The sequence below is a fragment of the Myotis yumanensis genome, unplaced genomic scaffold, assembly GCF_028538775.1.
Source record: "Myotis yumanensis isolate MYYU_CA2020_CCGP unplaced genomic scaffold, mMyoYum1.0.hap1 SCAF_18, whole genome shotgun sequence".
NCBI classification, from domain to species: domain Eukaryota; kingdom Metazoa; phylum Chordata; class Mammalia; order Chiroptera; family Vespertilionidae; genus Myotis; species Myotis yumanensis.
In genome coordinates, this window is record NW_027223769.1 from 33644789 (window position 1) to 33657940 (window position 13152).

At 58.1% G+C, this 13152-nt stretch overlaps 1 protein-coding gene across 3 annotated transcripts; it reads left to right on the forward strand.

Annotated features, from left to right (window-relative positions):
* The first annotated feature begins 333 nt into the window (after positions 1-333).
* On the forward strand, positions 334-12974 carry SLC38A7 (solute carrier family 38 member 7). 3 transcript variants are annotated; one of them, XM_070398256.1, is made up of 12 exons: positions 334-370; positions 888-1101; positions 2138-2515; positions 3884-4082; positions 4293-4437; positions 5273-5371; positions 6020-6077; positions 6295-6409; positions 8129-8276; positions 9062-9261; positions 10030-10084; positions 11073-12974. In XM_070398256.1, exons 3-12 carry the CDS (start codon positions 2246-2248, stop codon positions 11173-11175), a joined length of 1392 nt encoding a protein of 463 aa, XP_070254357.1. In that variant the 5' UTR covers positions 334-370; positions 888-1101; positions 2138-2245; the 3' UTR covers positions 11176-12974. The 3 variants fall into 3 exon arrangements, with proteins under 3 accessions (XP_070254357.1, XP_070254356.1, XP_070254358.1); XM_070398255.1 differs by having other exon boundaries at positions 342-379; XM_070398257.1 differs by having other exon boundaries at positions 342-379; positions 888-1088.
* The last annotated feature ends 178 nt before the right edge of the window (positions 12975-13152 follow it).

Here is a 13152-nt window from a genome sequence, read left to right on the forward strand (position 1 = left end):
CTACACGCCCACACGGGGAATCCAGCCCACAATCCCTGCAAGTGCCTGGGACCAGAATTGAGCCATGACCTCCTGATTCATAGGTCAATGCACAACCATTGAGCCACGGCTGCCAGGTGTATTGGACATTTTTAAAGAATAGATTTTAGGATAAAGTGCATAAAGCTCAAAAATAAAAAACGATTACTTTTAAAACCTGCAAACAGCTCAGACAGCCTTCAACAAGTGACCAGTTAAGCAAACCAGAACAGTGCACACATACCGGGGAGACTACCTGCGGAAACTACAACTCCCAGAGTGCCCCGCGCTCCGTAGCCCGACTGTCACGTGACCTCTGTTCACGTGTCTCCCCAGCCGGCTGGGACATGAGGTACCGTGGGTAGGTGGCTGAAAGTAGAAAAGCTGGAGGGTGGGAGCTTTGGGTCCTGGGGTACCCAAACCCCCGATCGCAGCAGAGCCCTGCCCACTCCCCGCAGGGCGATCGGAAGCCCGGCGTCCTTGGTCCCACGGCCGCCCTCGGTTGGCCGGTCCCTGCCCAGTCTCCACCCAGTCCTAGGCCCGGATCAAATCTCGGTGCCTCCGCCCAGTTTACCCCACAGCAGCCCACTCGCCTCACTGCATGCCTGGGGCCATCCCCTCCGCGCGGGGTGCGCCCTGGTCCACCTCCCAGTGAGCCCACCTCTCCTATTTCGGGGATCCAACCGCGGGCTGGAGTGGGGTCCCGCTCCGCTTGGGAACCGAGGGGCCTCCTGCAGTGATGCCAGCTCCCCGAGGGCGCCAGGCTCCTAGTTCTGGTTCTGCCGGCTGCCCGCTGTGACTTTAGCCCAGCGTCTTCCCTCCGTGCGCCTGTTTACCTGATTGACCTGGTGCTCCCTTCTACGACTTAGAGTCCGAGCGGCTCAGCTCGCCTCTATTTGCTGACCAGCACAAAACAGCTCAAACTCATCACTCTGCTGACGGCGGACCTTTAGCAAAGAGAAAAGAAGAAATTGGGGCCAGAGAGAGAGAAGTGAGGAGAATCGGATCCCAGGCGTTTGGGGAGAAGGAGCTGTAAGGAGCAGCACCCCCTCCACCGTAGCCCTTATCAGGTGGGAACAGCAGGTAAGCCGGGGAGGATGGAGCTGAGTAACTGGGGGGAGGGACGGCTGAGCGATCTTACACCCCTGTTCTGAGACGTGAGCAGGGCTGAGAGGGAGGTCACAGCTCTGGCAGCACTAGCTTTGCGGGGCTCTGTCTGGAGCTCTGCTGGGAGTCTGGGAGCCCAAGACTCTCCCTCTGCTACTCACTGCTCTGATTTTTTGGCCGAGTGGCTGGATGGGTGTCCCCTGGCTGGTCTTTCTGGAGTTGGAGCCAGCAGAGGGATACTTCCTCTGGGGCTGGTGTCTTGGTTGCATGCGTGGTGACCGATGTCTAAGAGCATCATCACCTTCCTTTCTCCCTCTTGCGAGTGTACCATTCCCGACTTTGTTGGATCAGGAGGAGCAGTGGGAACCATCTGACTACTACCCAGGGGGCCTCCTTTGCCATTCTAACCCCTGGCATGTTGAGGGCATCAGAGGGGATGGCTCTAGGGTGGGCAGTAGTTAGGTGAGTCATGTGGGAGATGAGTGAGAGTTGGCCTGACTTTTGAAGGACTTCAGAAGCTATGGAGAATCCAGACTCTGTGCTGGAGGGCCGTGTGCTGGTTCTGAGTGAGGGCTGCTCTTGGAACCCCGCGGTGTGGAAACAGGCTGGGAAGGCAGACAGATCGGTATCCAAACCCTACTCTGCAACTTGCTAACATGTGACCCTGGATCACTGATTTGATCTCTCCAAGCCCCATGACCCCTGTCGTAAGGATGGAATGAGATATGTCCATGACACTCCTGCCCATACATGGCCTCTCTCTAATGCTGGCAGGTTACTACCCCTCTGTGTTATGTTTGTCTTATATACCCCATGGGTCTGTAAGCCTGAAGCAAGCAGGATTTGCCTCGGACCTATTTCTGTCTCTGCCACCCCACACTATTGCTCCCAGTGCAGTATTCTGCACACAGGTGCACCCGGGTTCCAGTCCCAGCCATCTGATCTGGAGGAAGTCGTTTTACCTTTCTGTGCCCACCTTGGCATAACAGCAGTACCTGCCTTTCCTGTCTAGGCTGAGAAGAGCCAGAGCCCACAGGCCTCCTGGGAGAACAGCTCTGAACAGGGGATGTGGTGGTGAGGCAGAATCTGCAGACCCGGCCGGAAGAGGGCTGTCGGGGCCATGGCCCAGGTCAGCATCAACAGTGACCTTGGCGAGTGGGGCTTCAGCACGGATGCTGGGGAGCGGGCCCGTCTGCTGCAGAGTCCCTGTGTGGACTCGGACCCGAAGAGTGAGGGGGAGGCCTCTCCTGAAAGTCTGAGCAGAGGCACCACGTCCTCGTTTGGGGCCATCTTCATTGTAGTCAACGCCTGCCTGGGGGCGGGACTGCTCAACTTCCCAGCAGCCTTCAGCACCGCCGGGGGCGTGGCCGCGGGCGTCACCCTGCAGATGGTGAGTGTGCGGCCGAGTGGACAGGAATGCAGTTCACCTGGGGAGTCTGGCCTCTTTGCCTCAAAGGGGAGACTCTGGATGAGGGGTGATTAGAGCTACCACTCTCCCCACCCTCACGCAGGGCAGATGTTACCCATCTATCGCAGCATTCTTTCCTCTGAGCCCAGAGGAGGCTTCAAAAGCCTTGCGAGCAATCGGGGAAATTTGACATCAGTTGCATACTTAACAGTCTCGTGGTTATGTTTTTAAAAGTGGCCCTTATCTTTTAGAACTACATGAAATAGTACTGATGAAGTGATATGAGAACTTGTGTTTTCTTCAAAATAATCCAGAGCCCGGCCCGTGTGGCTCAGTGGTTGAGCATCGACCTATGAATCAAGAGGTCGCTGAATTGACTCCCGGTCAGGGCATGTGACCAGCTTGCAAGCTTGACCCCAGTAGGGGGCTTCTTTTTTTTTTTTAATATATTTTATTGATTTTTTACAGAGAGGAAGAGAGGGATAGAGAGAAACATCGATCAGCTGCCTCTTGCACACCTCCTACTGGGGATGTGCTCGCAACCAAGGTACATGCCCTTGGCCAGAATCGAACCTGGGACCTTTCAGTCCGCAGGCTGATGCTCTATCCACTGAGCCAAACTGGTTAGGGCAGTAGGGGGCTTCTTATCGATGTTTCTATCTCTCTAGTCCTCTCCCTTTCTCTTTCTTTCTTTTTTTTCTGTCCCCACGGCCCGGGCCGCCCCAGCCTGCCCGGCGTTCCCCGTCCCTCCCTTTCTCTCTCTTAAATATAAATAAAAAAATATTTTTACGAAAGAGAGAGAACGTTTTTTAAAAAATGTTAATCCAGAGTGGGTGAAAGAATAGATGAAACAGGATTGGGCATGAATTGATCATTTTTGAAGCTGAGTGATAAGGACATGGGGGTCCATTATGCCATTCTTTCTACTTTTGTGTGTGTTTGAAATTTTCTACAACGCTTCTTTTGTTTCTAAAGAAAATCTCAAGTCTCCAGTAATCTACTAAAATTGCCCTGCAATGCCCTGACCAGTTTGGCTCAGTGGATAGAGCGTCGGCCTGCGGAGTGAAGGGTCCCAGGTTCGATTCTGGTCAAGGTCATGTACCTTGGTTGCGGGCACATCCCCAGTAGGGGGTGTGCAGGAGGCAGCTGATCGATGTTTCTAACTCTCTGTCCCTCTCCCTTCTTCTCTGTAAAAAAATCAATAAAATATATTTTTTTAAATTGCCCTGCAAGATGAGGTCTCTATGCCAAACCAGCTTTGAGCACTGGCCCCGTAAATACTGAGCAAAACCAGGCTGTCCTTTGCTGCCAGGCCTTTTCCACACCCTCCTGCTCTGCCCCTGCCCACAGGGCATGCTGGTTTTCATCATCAGCGGCCTCGTCATCCTCGCCTACTGCTCCCAGGCCAGCAACGAGCGGACCTATCAGGAGGTGGTGTGGGCTGTGTGTGGCAAGCTGACGGGCGTGCTGTGTGAGGTGTCCATTGCCATCTACACCTTTGGCACCTGCATCGCCTTCCTCATCATCATTGGGGACCAGCAGGACAAAAGTGAGGCTCCCTCTGTGGCCACCTCATCCCTCCCCCTTGGCCCTGGGAATCCTAGGGATGGAGGGAAAGGGCATGGAACACCTTCCCCTGGGAATCCTCCTCCCGGCTGCTGGGCCCATTAGACAGATGGAAGCCCCGAGGCCCAGCGGAGCAGGAGGGCCGCACCTTGCAGTGGCCTGGCCTGACGTTCCCTCCTTCCTCCCTGTGCAGTCATAGCTGTGTTGGCAAAGGAGCCTGAGGGGGCCGGTGGCAGCCCCTGGTACACGGACCGCAAGTTTACCATCAGCCTCACCGCCTTCCTCTTCATCCTGCCCCTCTCCATCCCCAGGGAGATCGGCTTCCAGAAGTATGCCAGGTTCGGAGGCCTCACCCCAACCTGGGCCAGACAGAACCCTGGAAACCCAAGGGCTGCCAGGGAACCCCTGTCCTCCATGCCACCTCCATGCCTTCCTGGGGCGGCAAGAGCGGGCAAGGCTGGCCGGCCAGCGCTTGCACGGGTTCCAGCAGAAGACTTTCTGTCAACAGCAAAGGGAGACGGTGGCTCTGAGCATCAGTGGGATATTCAGTGTCCTTGTCAAAGGGACAGGTGGCAACCAGAGGGCAAAGGCAGCCTCCGGGCCTGGACCTTAGCTTTCCCGGAGAGAATGGGATTTTTGATCAGTTGGGATTGTCACCCAGGCAGCATCTTCTATGCAGCTTGTTATGAAGGGAGGAGACTGGCTGCCTGACTCAGGGTCTGAAAAGCTGTTTCCTGCGCCTTCGTAATCGGCAGGGTCGCACTGAGCTGTCTCCAAGGTCCCCTGTCATGTCGACATTCCAGTATTTGTATCTCCAACCCTTTTACCTCTGGTATCTCCTAGTTCTCAAGGGTCCTCCTTGCAGCCCTCGCCACGTGTGGGCCGCTCTGATTGAAGCCCAGCCCTCCGAGCCCTGGAGCTGAGCCAGTGCATTTCCTGATGGTCAGAAATGCCAGTCTGGTCCCCTGTGGGGTCCAGCTCCCTCCTGGCTGTAGTCAGTTTCTCCAAAACTTCTTTCTCATGCATTTCTGGAGTCTTTGCTGGAAATAGCCTCCCAGGTTGTTCAGTAGACACTTGAGGTCACTAGAACGAAGGGTAGATGCCCCTGGGGTGGGAGCAGAGAAAGGGCGGCTGGGGCTGGGCAGGAAGGAGTTCCGTCCATTCTTCCCGCAGCTTCCTGAGCGTCGTGGGCACCTGGTACGTCACTGCCATCGTTATCATCAAGTACATCTGGCCGGATAAGGAGATGACCCCGGGGGACATCCTGACCAGGTGGGTGCGGACCCCCAAGAGACACGTGGGGGAGGATCGGCTGCTTGGGCCCCAGAAGGTGCCGAGTCAGACACCGAAAGGTCACACAGGTGCTCGTCTTACGGCTCAGCGGGGCTTGGCGCATCGGTCATCGTAGGAACAAGCGGTCCTCATCTCTCTCCGCTGAAGGGAAGTGAGAACCAGAGACGGGAGAGAGTTTGCCACTAACGCCCAACCACTGAGCCAACGTGAGACGAGGCCTCAGGCTGTGGAGCCTGCCAGGGTGGAGCTACACATTTTTCCAACTTGTGCTTCTCTGTAATTTCTGTATCTTCTACATGAGGATGGATCTATTTGGTCATTTAAAAAAAAAAAAAAGAAGAAGTTTCATTTTTTTGAAAGGAACAAACCAAAAAAAGTAAAAGCCCCAGTGTAGGAGCCAGAAATTCTGGATTTCAGTCCCAGGAGGGCCTTGCAGAGCCTCAGTTTACTGACCTGTGAAATGGAGATGTGCCCTCTCCCCGTTCCCAGACTTCTGTGGGTGGAGTGTGTAGAAGGCTCACTGGTGGAAGCCATGGTTGGCTGGAGGAAGAGTAAGGGCATGGGGGATGGGGGGAGTTGGTGGCTGTGTGGGGTCCCCAGGCAGCACGTTCTTGTGTTCATCCACAGGCCAGCTTCCTGGATGGCCGTGTTCAATGCCATGCCCACCATCTGCTTTGGATTTCAGGTGCCAGTTGCCAGGTCCCTGCGGCCCCCTTAGCTCACTCCCCACCCTGGGATGGAGCCCACATCACGGGCAGGATGGGGGATCCTGGGAGGAAGGATGGAGAGGGGACCCCAGGATTTGCCCCTTGTCCCTGTGGTCTTTGTCTCCAAGGTACCTCCCTCTGGAAATGGGGGGCGAGGTCACTTCCCCAGGATAACTGTGACCTTCGCCCTGACAGTGCCACGTGAGCAGCGTGCCCATCTTCAACAGCATGCGGCAGCCCGAGGTGAAGACCTGGGGCGGGGTGGTGACGGCCGCCATGGTCATAGCGCTCGCCGTGTACATGGGCACAGGTGAGCGCTCCCGCCTTCCCTCCGTCCCTCAGCGCTCCAGCCCAGCTTTCCCAGGGGCGGCCTTGGCTTGAAGTGGGGCTGCCCTGGGCCAATGCCTACAAGTGTCCTGCCCAAATGAGAGGAACGGGTTCATCCATTCATTCAGCAGCTCTGCCTGGTAAGTGCCAGGAACTATTCTCAGATGGGGGAGCCGTGGAGATAGGTAGGCCTGGCCCCGCCCTCGTGGAATGGACGGTCTAGTACAGTGGTTCTCAACCTTCCTAATGCCGCGAGCCTTAAAAACAGTTCCTCATGCTGTGGTGACCCCCCAACCATAAAATTATTTTCGTTGCTACTTCATCACTGTAATTTTGCTACTGTTATGAATCGTCATGTAAATATCTGATATGCAGGATGTACTTTCATCGTTACAAATTGAACCTAATTAAAGCATAGCGATTCATCACAAAAACAATATGTAATTATATGTGTTTTCCGATGGTCTTAGGCGACCCCTGTGAAAGGGTCGTTCGACCCCCAAAGGGGTCTCGACCCACAGGTTGAGAACTGCTGGTCTAGTAGGAGAGAGTCTATCGAGAGAAAAGCAGGAATCCGGGATTTCAGACAGTTGAGGGCCACAGTGAAACAGGGCACATGTGAGTGGGACTGGGAGGGGCGCCTTTGGGGGATGGTTCACAGAAGGCTTCTCTCTGAGGGGGTGCATTCGGGGAGGCCCACATGATGGGACGGGGTCAGAGTCAGAAGGGGCAGAGAAAGAACATTCAGGCAGAGGAACCAGAAACTGCCGAGTCCCTGAGCAGGGACCGAAGAAAGGTGTGTGTGGCTGGGGTGGAGCCAGGTGGGGTGGGCGACAGGGCCAGGTCCCCTTGGGCCGGGAGGATTGCTGGGAGCCAGAGCGAAAGTGTCGCAGGCAGGTGTGTCCGTGAGAGATGGCTGTGGGTGCTGTGGGGAACGGCTGGGATAGGGAGCAGGGCTGGGAGACCTGGAGGATGGCCCAGTGATTCCTCCACAGGCGGTTCTGGGGCCTCTGCCTCTGAAGACACAGCCAGGAACCAGGCAGGCCCTGTCCTCCTGGGGCTCGTGTTCTGCTTGGAGAAGCAGATCATAAGTTAAAAAAGAAAAGGAGCCCTCATCGGTTTGGCTCAGTGGATAGAGCGTTGGCCTGCGGATGCAAGGGTCCCAGGTTCGATTCCAGTCAAGGGCATGTACCTTGGTTTCGAGCACGTCCCCGGTGGGGCACGTGCAGGAGGCAGCTGATCGATGTTTCTCTCTCATCGATGTTTCTAACTCTCTATCCCTTTCCCTTCCTCTCTGTAAAAAATCAATAAAATATATTTAAAAGAAAAGAAAAGTAAAGAAAGAATTCAAAGAGAACGTGGGCTGTGAAGGAAATAGGCTGATGTGAGAGTGCTGGGGGTGAGCGATTATGGGCAGGCCGGGTGGGGAGGCGTCTCTAGAGAGAGGAGATGGAGCCGAGGCCTGAGTGGTCGGATGAAGAGCTGGCTCTGAGAGGAACGTGCGGGCAGCGTGAGATCAGAGAGGTGGCAGTGGGGGCAGCCATGAGAAGGCAGGGGAGGAGGCTCTGACCCCAGCCCACCACCCTCAGCCTGCAGAGCTGCTCCAACGCCCTCCCTGTCTGATGTCCCACCCAGCGCCTTCCCCTGCCAGAGTGGCGCCTTCCCGGCCCTTTGATCCCTGCCCTTTGATCCCTGCCCTCAGGCATCTGTGGCTTCCTGACCTTTGGAGCATCTGTGGACCCCGACGTGCTCCTGTCCTACCCCTCCAACGACGTGGCCGTGGCCGTGGCGCGCGCCTTCATCATCCTGAGCGTGCTCACCTCCTACTCCATCCTGCACTTCTGTGGCCGGTGAGCCCCCGCCACGGGGGTGCGCCCTCGGGGCCCCTGAAAACCCTTTATCCCGTGGTCCTTTGACCTTGTATGGACCCTGTTTGTAGAAGGAGAAACTGAAGCCCGCAGGGGAAAGTCAGTGCCTACCCCCAGCCGGGTCCTGCCCACCCCCCCTGGTCCCATGGTCCCCAGAACATTCTGTGAGTCCTCTTAGAACCTCTAGTCCAGATCCTTTCCTGAACACCAGCCTTCTGGGTGTCCCAGGTCCTTCCCTTTCAGGAGAATAGAAGCGGTTCCCCGGTGACCACGTCCTGGGCCAGGCAGGGCGCTAAGCCCTGCACGTTCACCCCCATCCAGTCCCCAGGCAGCCCCGAGATCGCTGCTGGGCCCCTTTACAGAGAGGAACAGGCTCGCCCCCATCCACCCAGTCAGGGGTCTGGCTCTGGGAGCTGGTGGGGGGACTGTGAGCAGGGGAGCCTCTGAGCACCTCCCTGTGTGCATGGTGGGGGGACTGTGAGCAGGGGAGCCTCTGAGCACCTCCCTGTGTGCAGGGTTTAGGGGACTGTGAGCAGGGGAGCCTCTGAGCCCCTCCCTGTGTGCAGGGTTTAGGGGACTGTGAGCAGGGGAGCCTCTGAGCCCCTCCCTGTGTGCATGGTGGGGGGACTGTGAGCAGGGGAGCCTCTGAGCCCCTCCGTGTGTGCAGGGTTTAGGGGACTGTGAGCAGGGGAGCCTCTGAGCCCCTCCCTGTGTGCAGGGTGGGGGGACTGCGAGCAGGGAGCCTCTGAGCCCCTCCCTGTGTGCAGGGCGGTGGTCGAAGGCCTGTGGCTGCGCTACCAGGAGATGCCCGTGGAGGAGGATGTGGGGCGGGAGCAGCGGCGGCGAGTGCTGCAGACGGTGGTCTGGTTCCTGCTCACCCTGCTGCTGGCACTCTTCATCCCCGACATCGGCAAGGTCATCTCGGTCATCGGAGGCCTGGCCGCCTGCTTCATCTTCGTCTTCCCAGGTGCGGACCCCTGGCGCCCCCGCAGCACTGCCTCCCTCCCGGCCAGAGCGCCTCCCTTGCTCACCTGCGGGGGAGAGGAGCCATCAGCCTGTGTGGTCACCCACCACCGGCTCTGGGCTGACCCGGGCCCAAGCACCGTCTGATAGGAAGATGCTGTTCTCTCCACTGCCTGACGAGGAGATGGGAGGTTCATGATGTGAACTCAGCTAAAAGGACACAACCTTTCCAACGCCAAGCCTGTCTAGGTCCTCAACCTATACCCCTAGTCCCGCGTTCAGGTCTCTGTGGCTCCCTGGCGGTCAGGGCTGTGGCTGGTCAGTCCCCAGAGGGCAGTGGGGTCTGTGGCTGCACCCTGACCCAGAAGCCGGGAGTCCTAAGTGTCAGACGGGTCTGCCACCAGGTCCCTGGGAAGCTGTCCCACCTGCCCAGCCATGAGTGCCACTTGTACCCAGCTTATTCCACCCTGACAGCCCCTGCCACTCGGCGCGGAGCAAGGGGGCCACGTCCCGCTCAGCAATCACCGGGAAGGGCCCGGGCGTGCTGCCCCGTTAGCTCCGAGTGCTGCAGGCGGCTCACGGTGTGCCTGTGGGTGCTGGCGTCTCCCTGGGAGAGCCCATGCCAGGCCTCGGGCTGGGTGTGGGTGCAGAGGTGGAGTATCTGGAAAAGCCAACAGGCCTCTCTCCAGCCACCGCTGCCTCTTGGTAAGCGGGGAGCTGGGCCCGGGGAAGGGGCCCAGCCAAGCTCTCGGGGCCGCCTCTTCTCTTCCAGGGCTGTGCCTCATTCAAGCCAAACTGTCAGAGATGGAGGAGGTCAAGCCAGCCAGGTAAAGCAGCGCCAGCCTTGTCCTCAGGGGAGGCGCTACACGGGAGGGAGCCTTGGAGAGGGCCTTAGAGTCACAGGGTCAGGAGACTTGCCCACTTTGAAAAACGGGAGTGTTTTAAAATTCCTTTTTAAAAATGGGTGATGTGCTAGTTAGGACAGCGAGAGCACTCCTGAAGGACTTCAGAGAAAAGCGTGGAATCCCTCCTCCCCCACAGCCCAGATGCCACCCTCCCCCGCCCCAGCTCCATGTCCCAGCAGGGTCTGCGCCCTCCCGGACTCTGCATGTGTGCCTGTCTGTGTGCACACGGCTGTGAATACGTGTACACAGACACGTGGGGTTTGGGGTGTAGTTGTGTGTTTTTCGTTTGTTTTTTAAATATGTTTTTATTGATTTTTAGAGAGAGAGGAAGGGAGAGGGAGAGGGAGATAAGAAACATCGATGGGAGAGGAACATCATGGATCGACTGCCTCCTGCAGGCCCCCTACTGGGGATGGAGCCTACAACCCGGGCATGTGCCATGACTAGGAATCGAACTGCAACCTCATGGTTCATAGGTCAACGCCCAGCAGCTGAGCCACGCTGGCCGAGCTGTTTTGTTTATTTTGTTTTAATGGAATGGCCCACACCGTGGCCTGCTTTTCCCCGAAACATCTTTCCGTCAGGAGACACGCATTCTAACCCTGGTCCTGCCCTTGACCTCCTATGACCAGTCCATCCCATTAGGTCTTGGTCTCCTTACCTGTGGATTCGGGGTCATACCCCTGGCAGCGCACACCTTTGTATGAAAAGTCCTTGCGAAGTAGGAAGGGCTCTACCCACAGGAGAAGTGGTTTAGGTCAGTGGTCGCCAGTCGGTGGTCCGTGAGGTCCGAAAGGTTGGCGACCGCCGGTATAGGTGATTATGGTGATGAATGTGTGTGTGTGTGTATCGAAGTCTGCAGAGTCACGGGTGGGTTGATTGACAGGCCTGCCTCCCCCTCTGCCTACAGCTGGTGGGCGCTGGTCAGTTACGGAGTCCTCTTAGTCACCCTGGGAGCCTTCATCTTCGGCCAGACCACAGCCAACGCCGTCTTCGTGGATCTGTTGGCATAACCACGGCCTCCCTTGCACCCAGGAACCCATCTCAGAGCTGCGGGGCCACGCTGACTCGGGCATCATTCCCCTCTCCTGGTGGGATGATTCCAGGGACGGATCTGGGCTGAAATCGGGCCGCACGGTCTGGAGCCTGCAGCACGGGCATGTGGCCTGACTGGGAATTGAACACACCGGCTCCCTTCCTGCTCCCCCGTCCTGGCGGGGCCCTGGCTGGTGGGACGGGGGCCACAGGAGCCTCCCCGCTGCCTCCAGCTCTCAGCTCCTCCAGGCCTGAAGCCCACGGTGAAGAGGCACAGCAGGTCTCAGGAGAAGGCCGCAGCATGACTTCCCTCTGGAGAAATAGGGGCGCCCTCTCCACAGAGCAGGGGCTGTGCTCCCTCCCCAGGACTCACGCCTGCTCTGCTCCGTCTGTCCGCAGACCAGCCATCAGTGGCTTCCTCTGGGCTCCGGCCAGTCCCAAAGGTAGCGCTGAATTCACACGGATGCACAGAGGCAGGTAGAGTCCGTGCCTCGCCCACGCCCTCCTGGGCCCACGGTGAGCCCACAGCCCTCTTTCCCGCGGCTGACTGACATTCCCCGAGGCTTTGGGGCCTCGCCGAGTGTCTCTCCCCAAACCTCAGGGTCCAGGCGTCCCTCTCCTCCTCCATCCCCAGACGTCACCAAGTCTTATGTTTACAAACGGTGCCCACCCGGCTCAGCCAGGGGACCAGGGGCCGTCCCGTGCCTCGGTGCTGTGAGCACTCCGCCTCCCACTCCGCCTCCATTAGCTTTCCCCGTGGCGGGGGGGAGAGGGGGGTGCTTCTCTCTCAAATTCCAGATGGGCCCCTCTTTTCAGAGGCACAAAAGTGGGTGATGGAGAAGGCTGGGGACCTTCCGGACCTGTGCAGGCTGGGCTGGCCAGGGTCAAGGTGAACCTGCCTGCTATTCTCTCCTCCGATGACTGCTGCTCTCTGCCTCCCCTGCCGTCCCTCACGGGGTAGCCCAGAGGCATGCAGGGCGCCAAGCTGTCATGGACTGGGCAGCAGGAGAAGGCAGCTCCGCCAGCCTGGAGCTTACAACCTGGATCCTGTCTGCCCTTCCCCCATCCCATCCCTTCTTCACCCCCCCCCCCACCCCATTTGTCTATGTAGCTCAATCTCCTGCTCATATAAGTATTAGGGGGCGGGCTGCCAAACCCTCCCTTGTCAACTTCCTCAGCTCCACCCAGTCACACCGAGGTCACACCTGGATTGTGCCCCAGGCACGGTGAGGGCCTTCTCCCATTGCACATTCCCATCGGGCTTCCCGTGCCCGGAACGCCCAGCATTTCCCTGGCCCCCCCCTGCCCCAAATCTCTGTCCTGGGCCGGGTATGGGAACCCCGGCCAGCAGCCCACCAGTCAGGGCAGTGAGATCTAGGAAACAGGCTGGCGGGAGGCCCCATAGGTCTCTGCCCAGCCCCCACACTGGGGACCTGCCTCTCCTCACCTCCTGGCCCCTGGGACCGGAGCCCCTCTGCTGGTTCCTCTCAGCCCAGCCTGCTGCACCTCACCAGGCCCACCAGCACCCATCCCTGACAAAGCCGGGAGGGTGTCCCAGCCAGCATGGCCGCTCAGCCTCCTGACGCTGGATTTCAGGGGTGGAGGGAGGTAAGGGAGTCATTGCACAGCATCCGTCGGGGAAAGGGGCTGGAATCCGGCCTCCAGGCCCAAACTCAGGAGCCCCGACCCTCCTGCCGGGGCATTTTACTGTTTCTTTTCTACTCGGGCACATTCAGACCAGGGAGGGTGGTTAATAAAGAGGAGCTTGTGCTACTGAGCTGCGTGGCCTGTGTCTGGTGCTGGGGACAGAGTCCGGGCCACTGCTGACCGGTGGGGTGGGGTGGGGTGAAGGTGGAGGATGGGGTGAGGCTGGGCCTTCTAGCTTTATTGTCTATAACACCTGTCTCAGGAATGGGCACCATCCTGTTCTCTTTACCAAGTTGGAAATCTACGAG

Excerpts from the sequence above, each read along its gene's own strand:
- SLC38A7 (XM_070398256.1), top strand. The coding sequence starts at position 2,246 with ATGGCCCAGGTCAGCATCAACAGTGACCTTGGCGAGTGGGGCTTCAGC. Across the intron at positions 4,083-4,292 it reads TGGGGACCAGCAGGACAAAA|TCATAGCTGTGTTGGCAAAG; the intron begins GTGAGGCTCCCT and ends CTCCCTGTGCAG. Across the intron at positions 9,262-10,029 it reads CTTCATCTTCGTCTTCCCAG|GGCTGTGCCTCATTCAAGCC; the intron begins GTGCGGACCCCT and ends CTTCTCTTCCAG.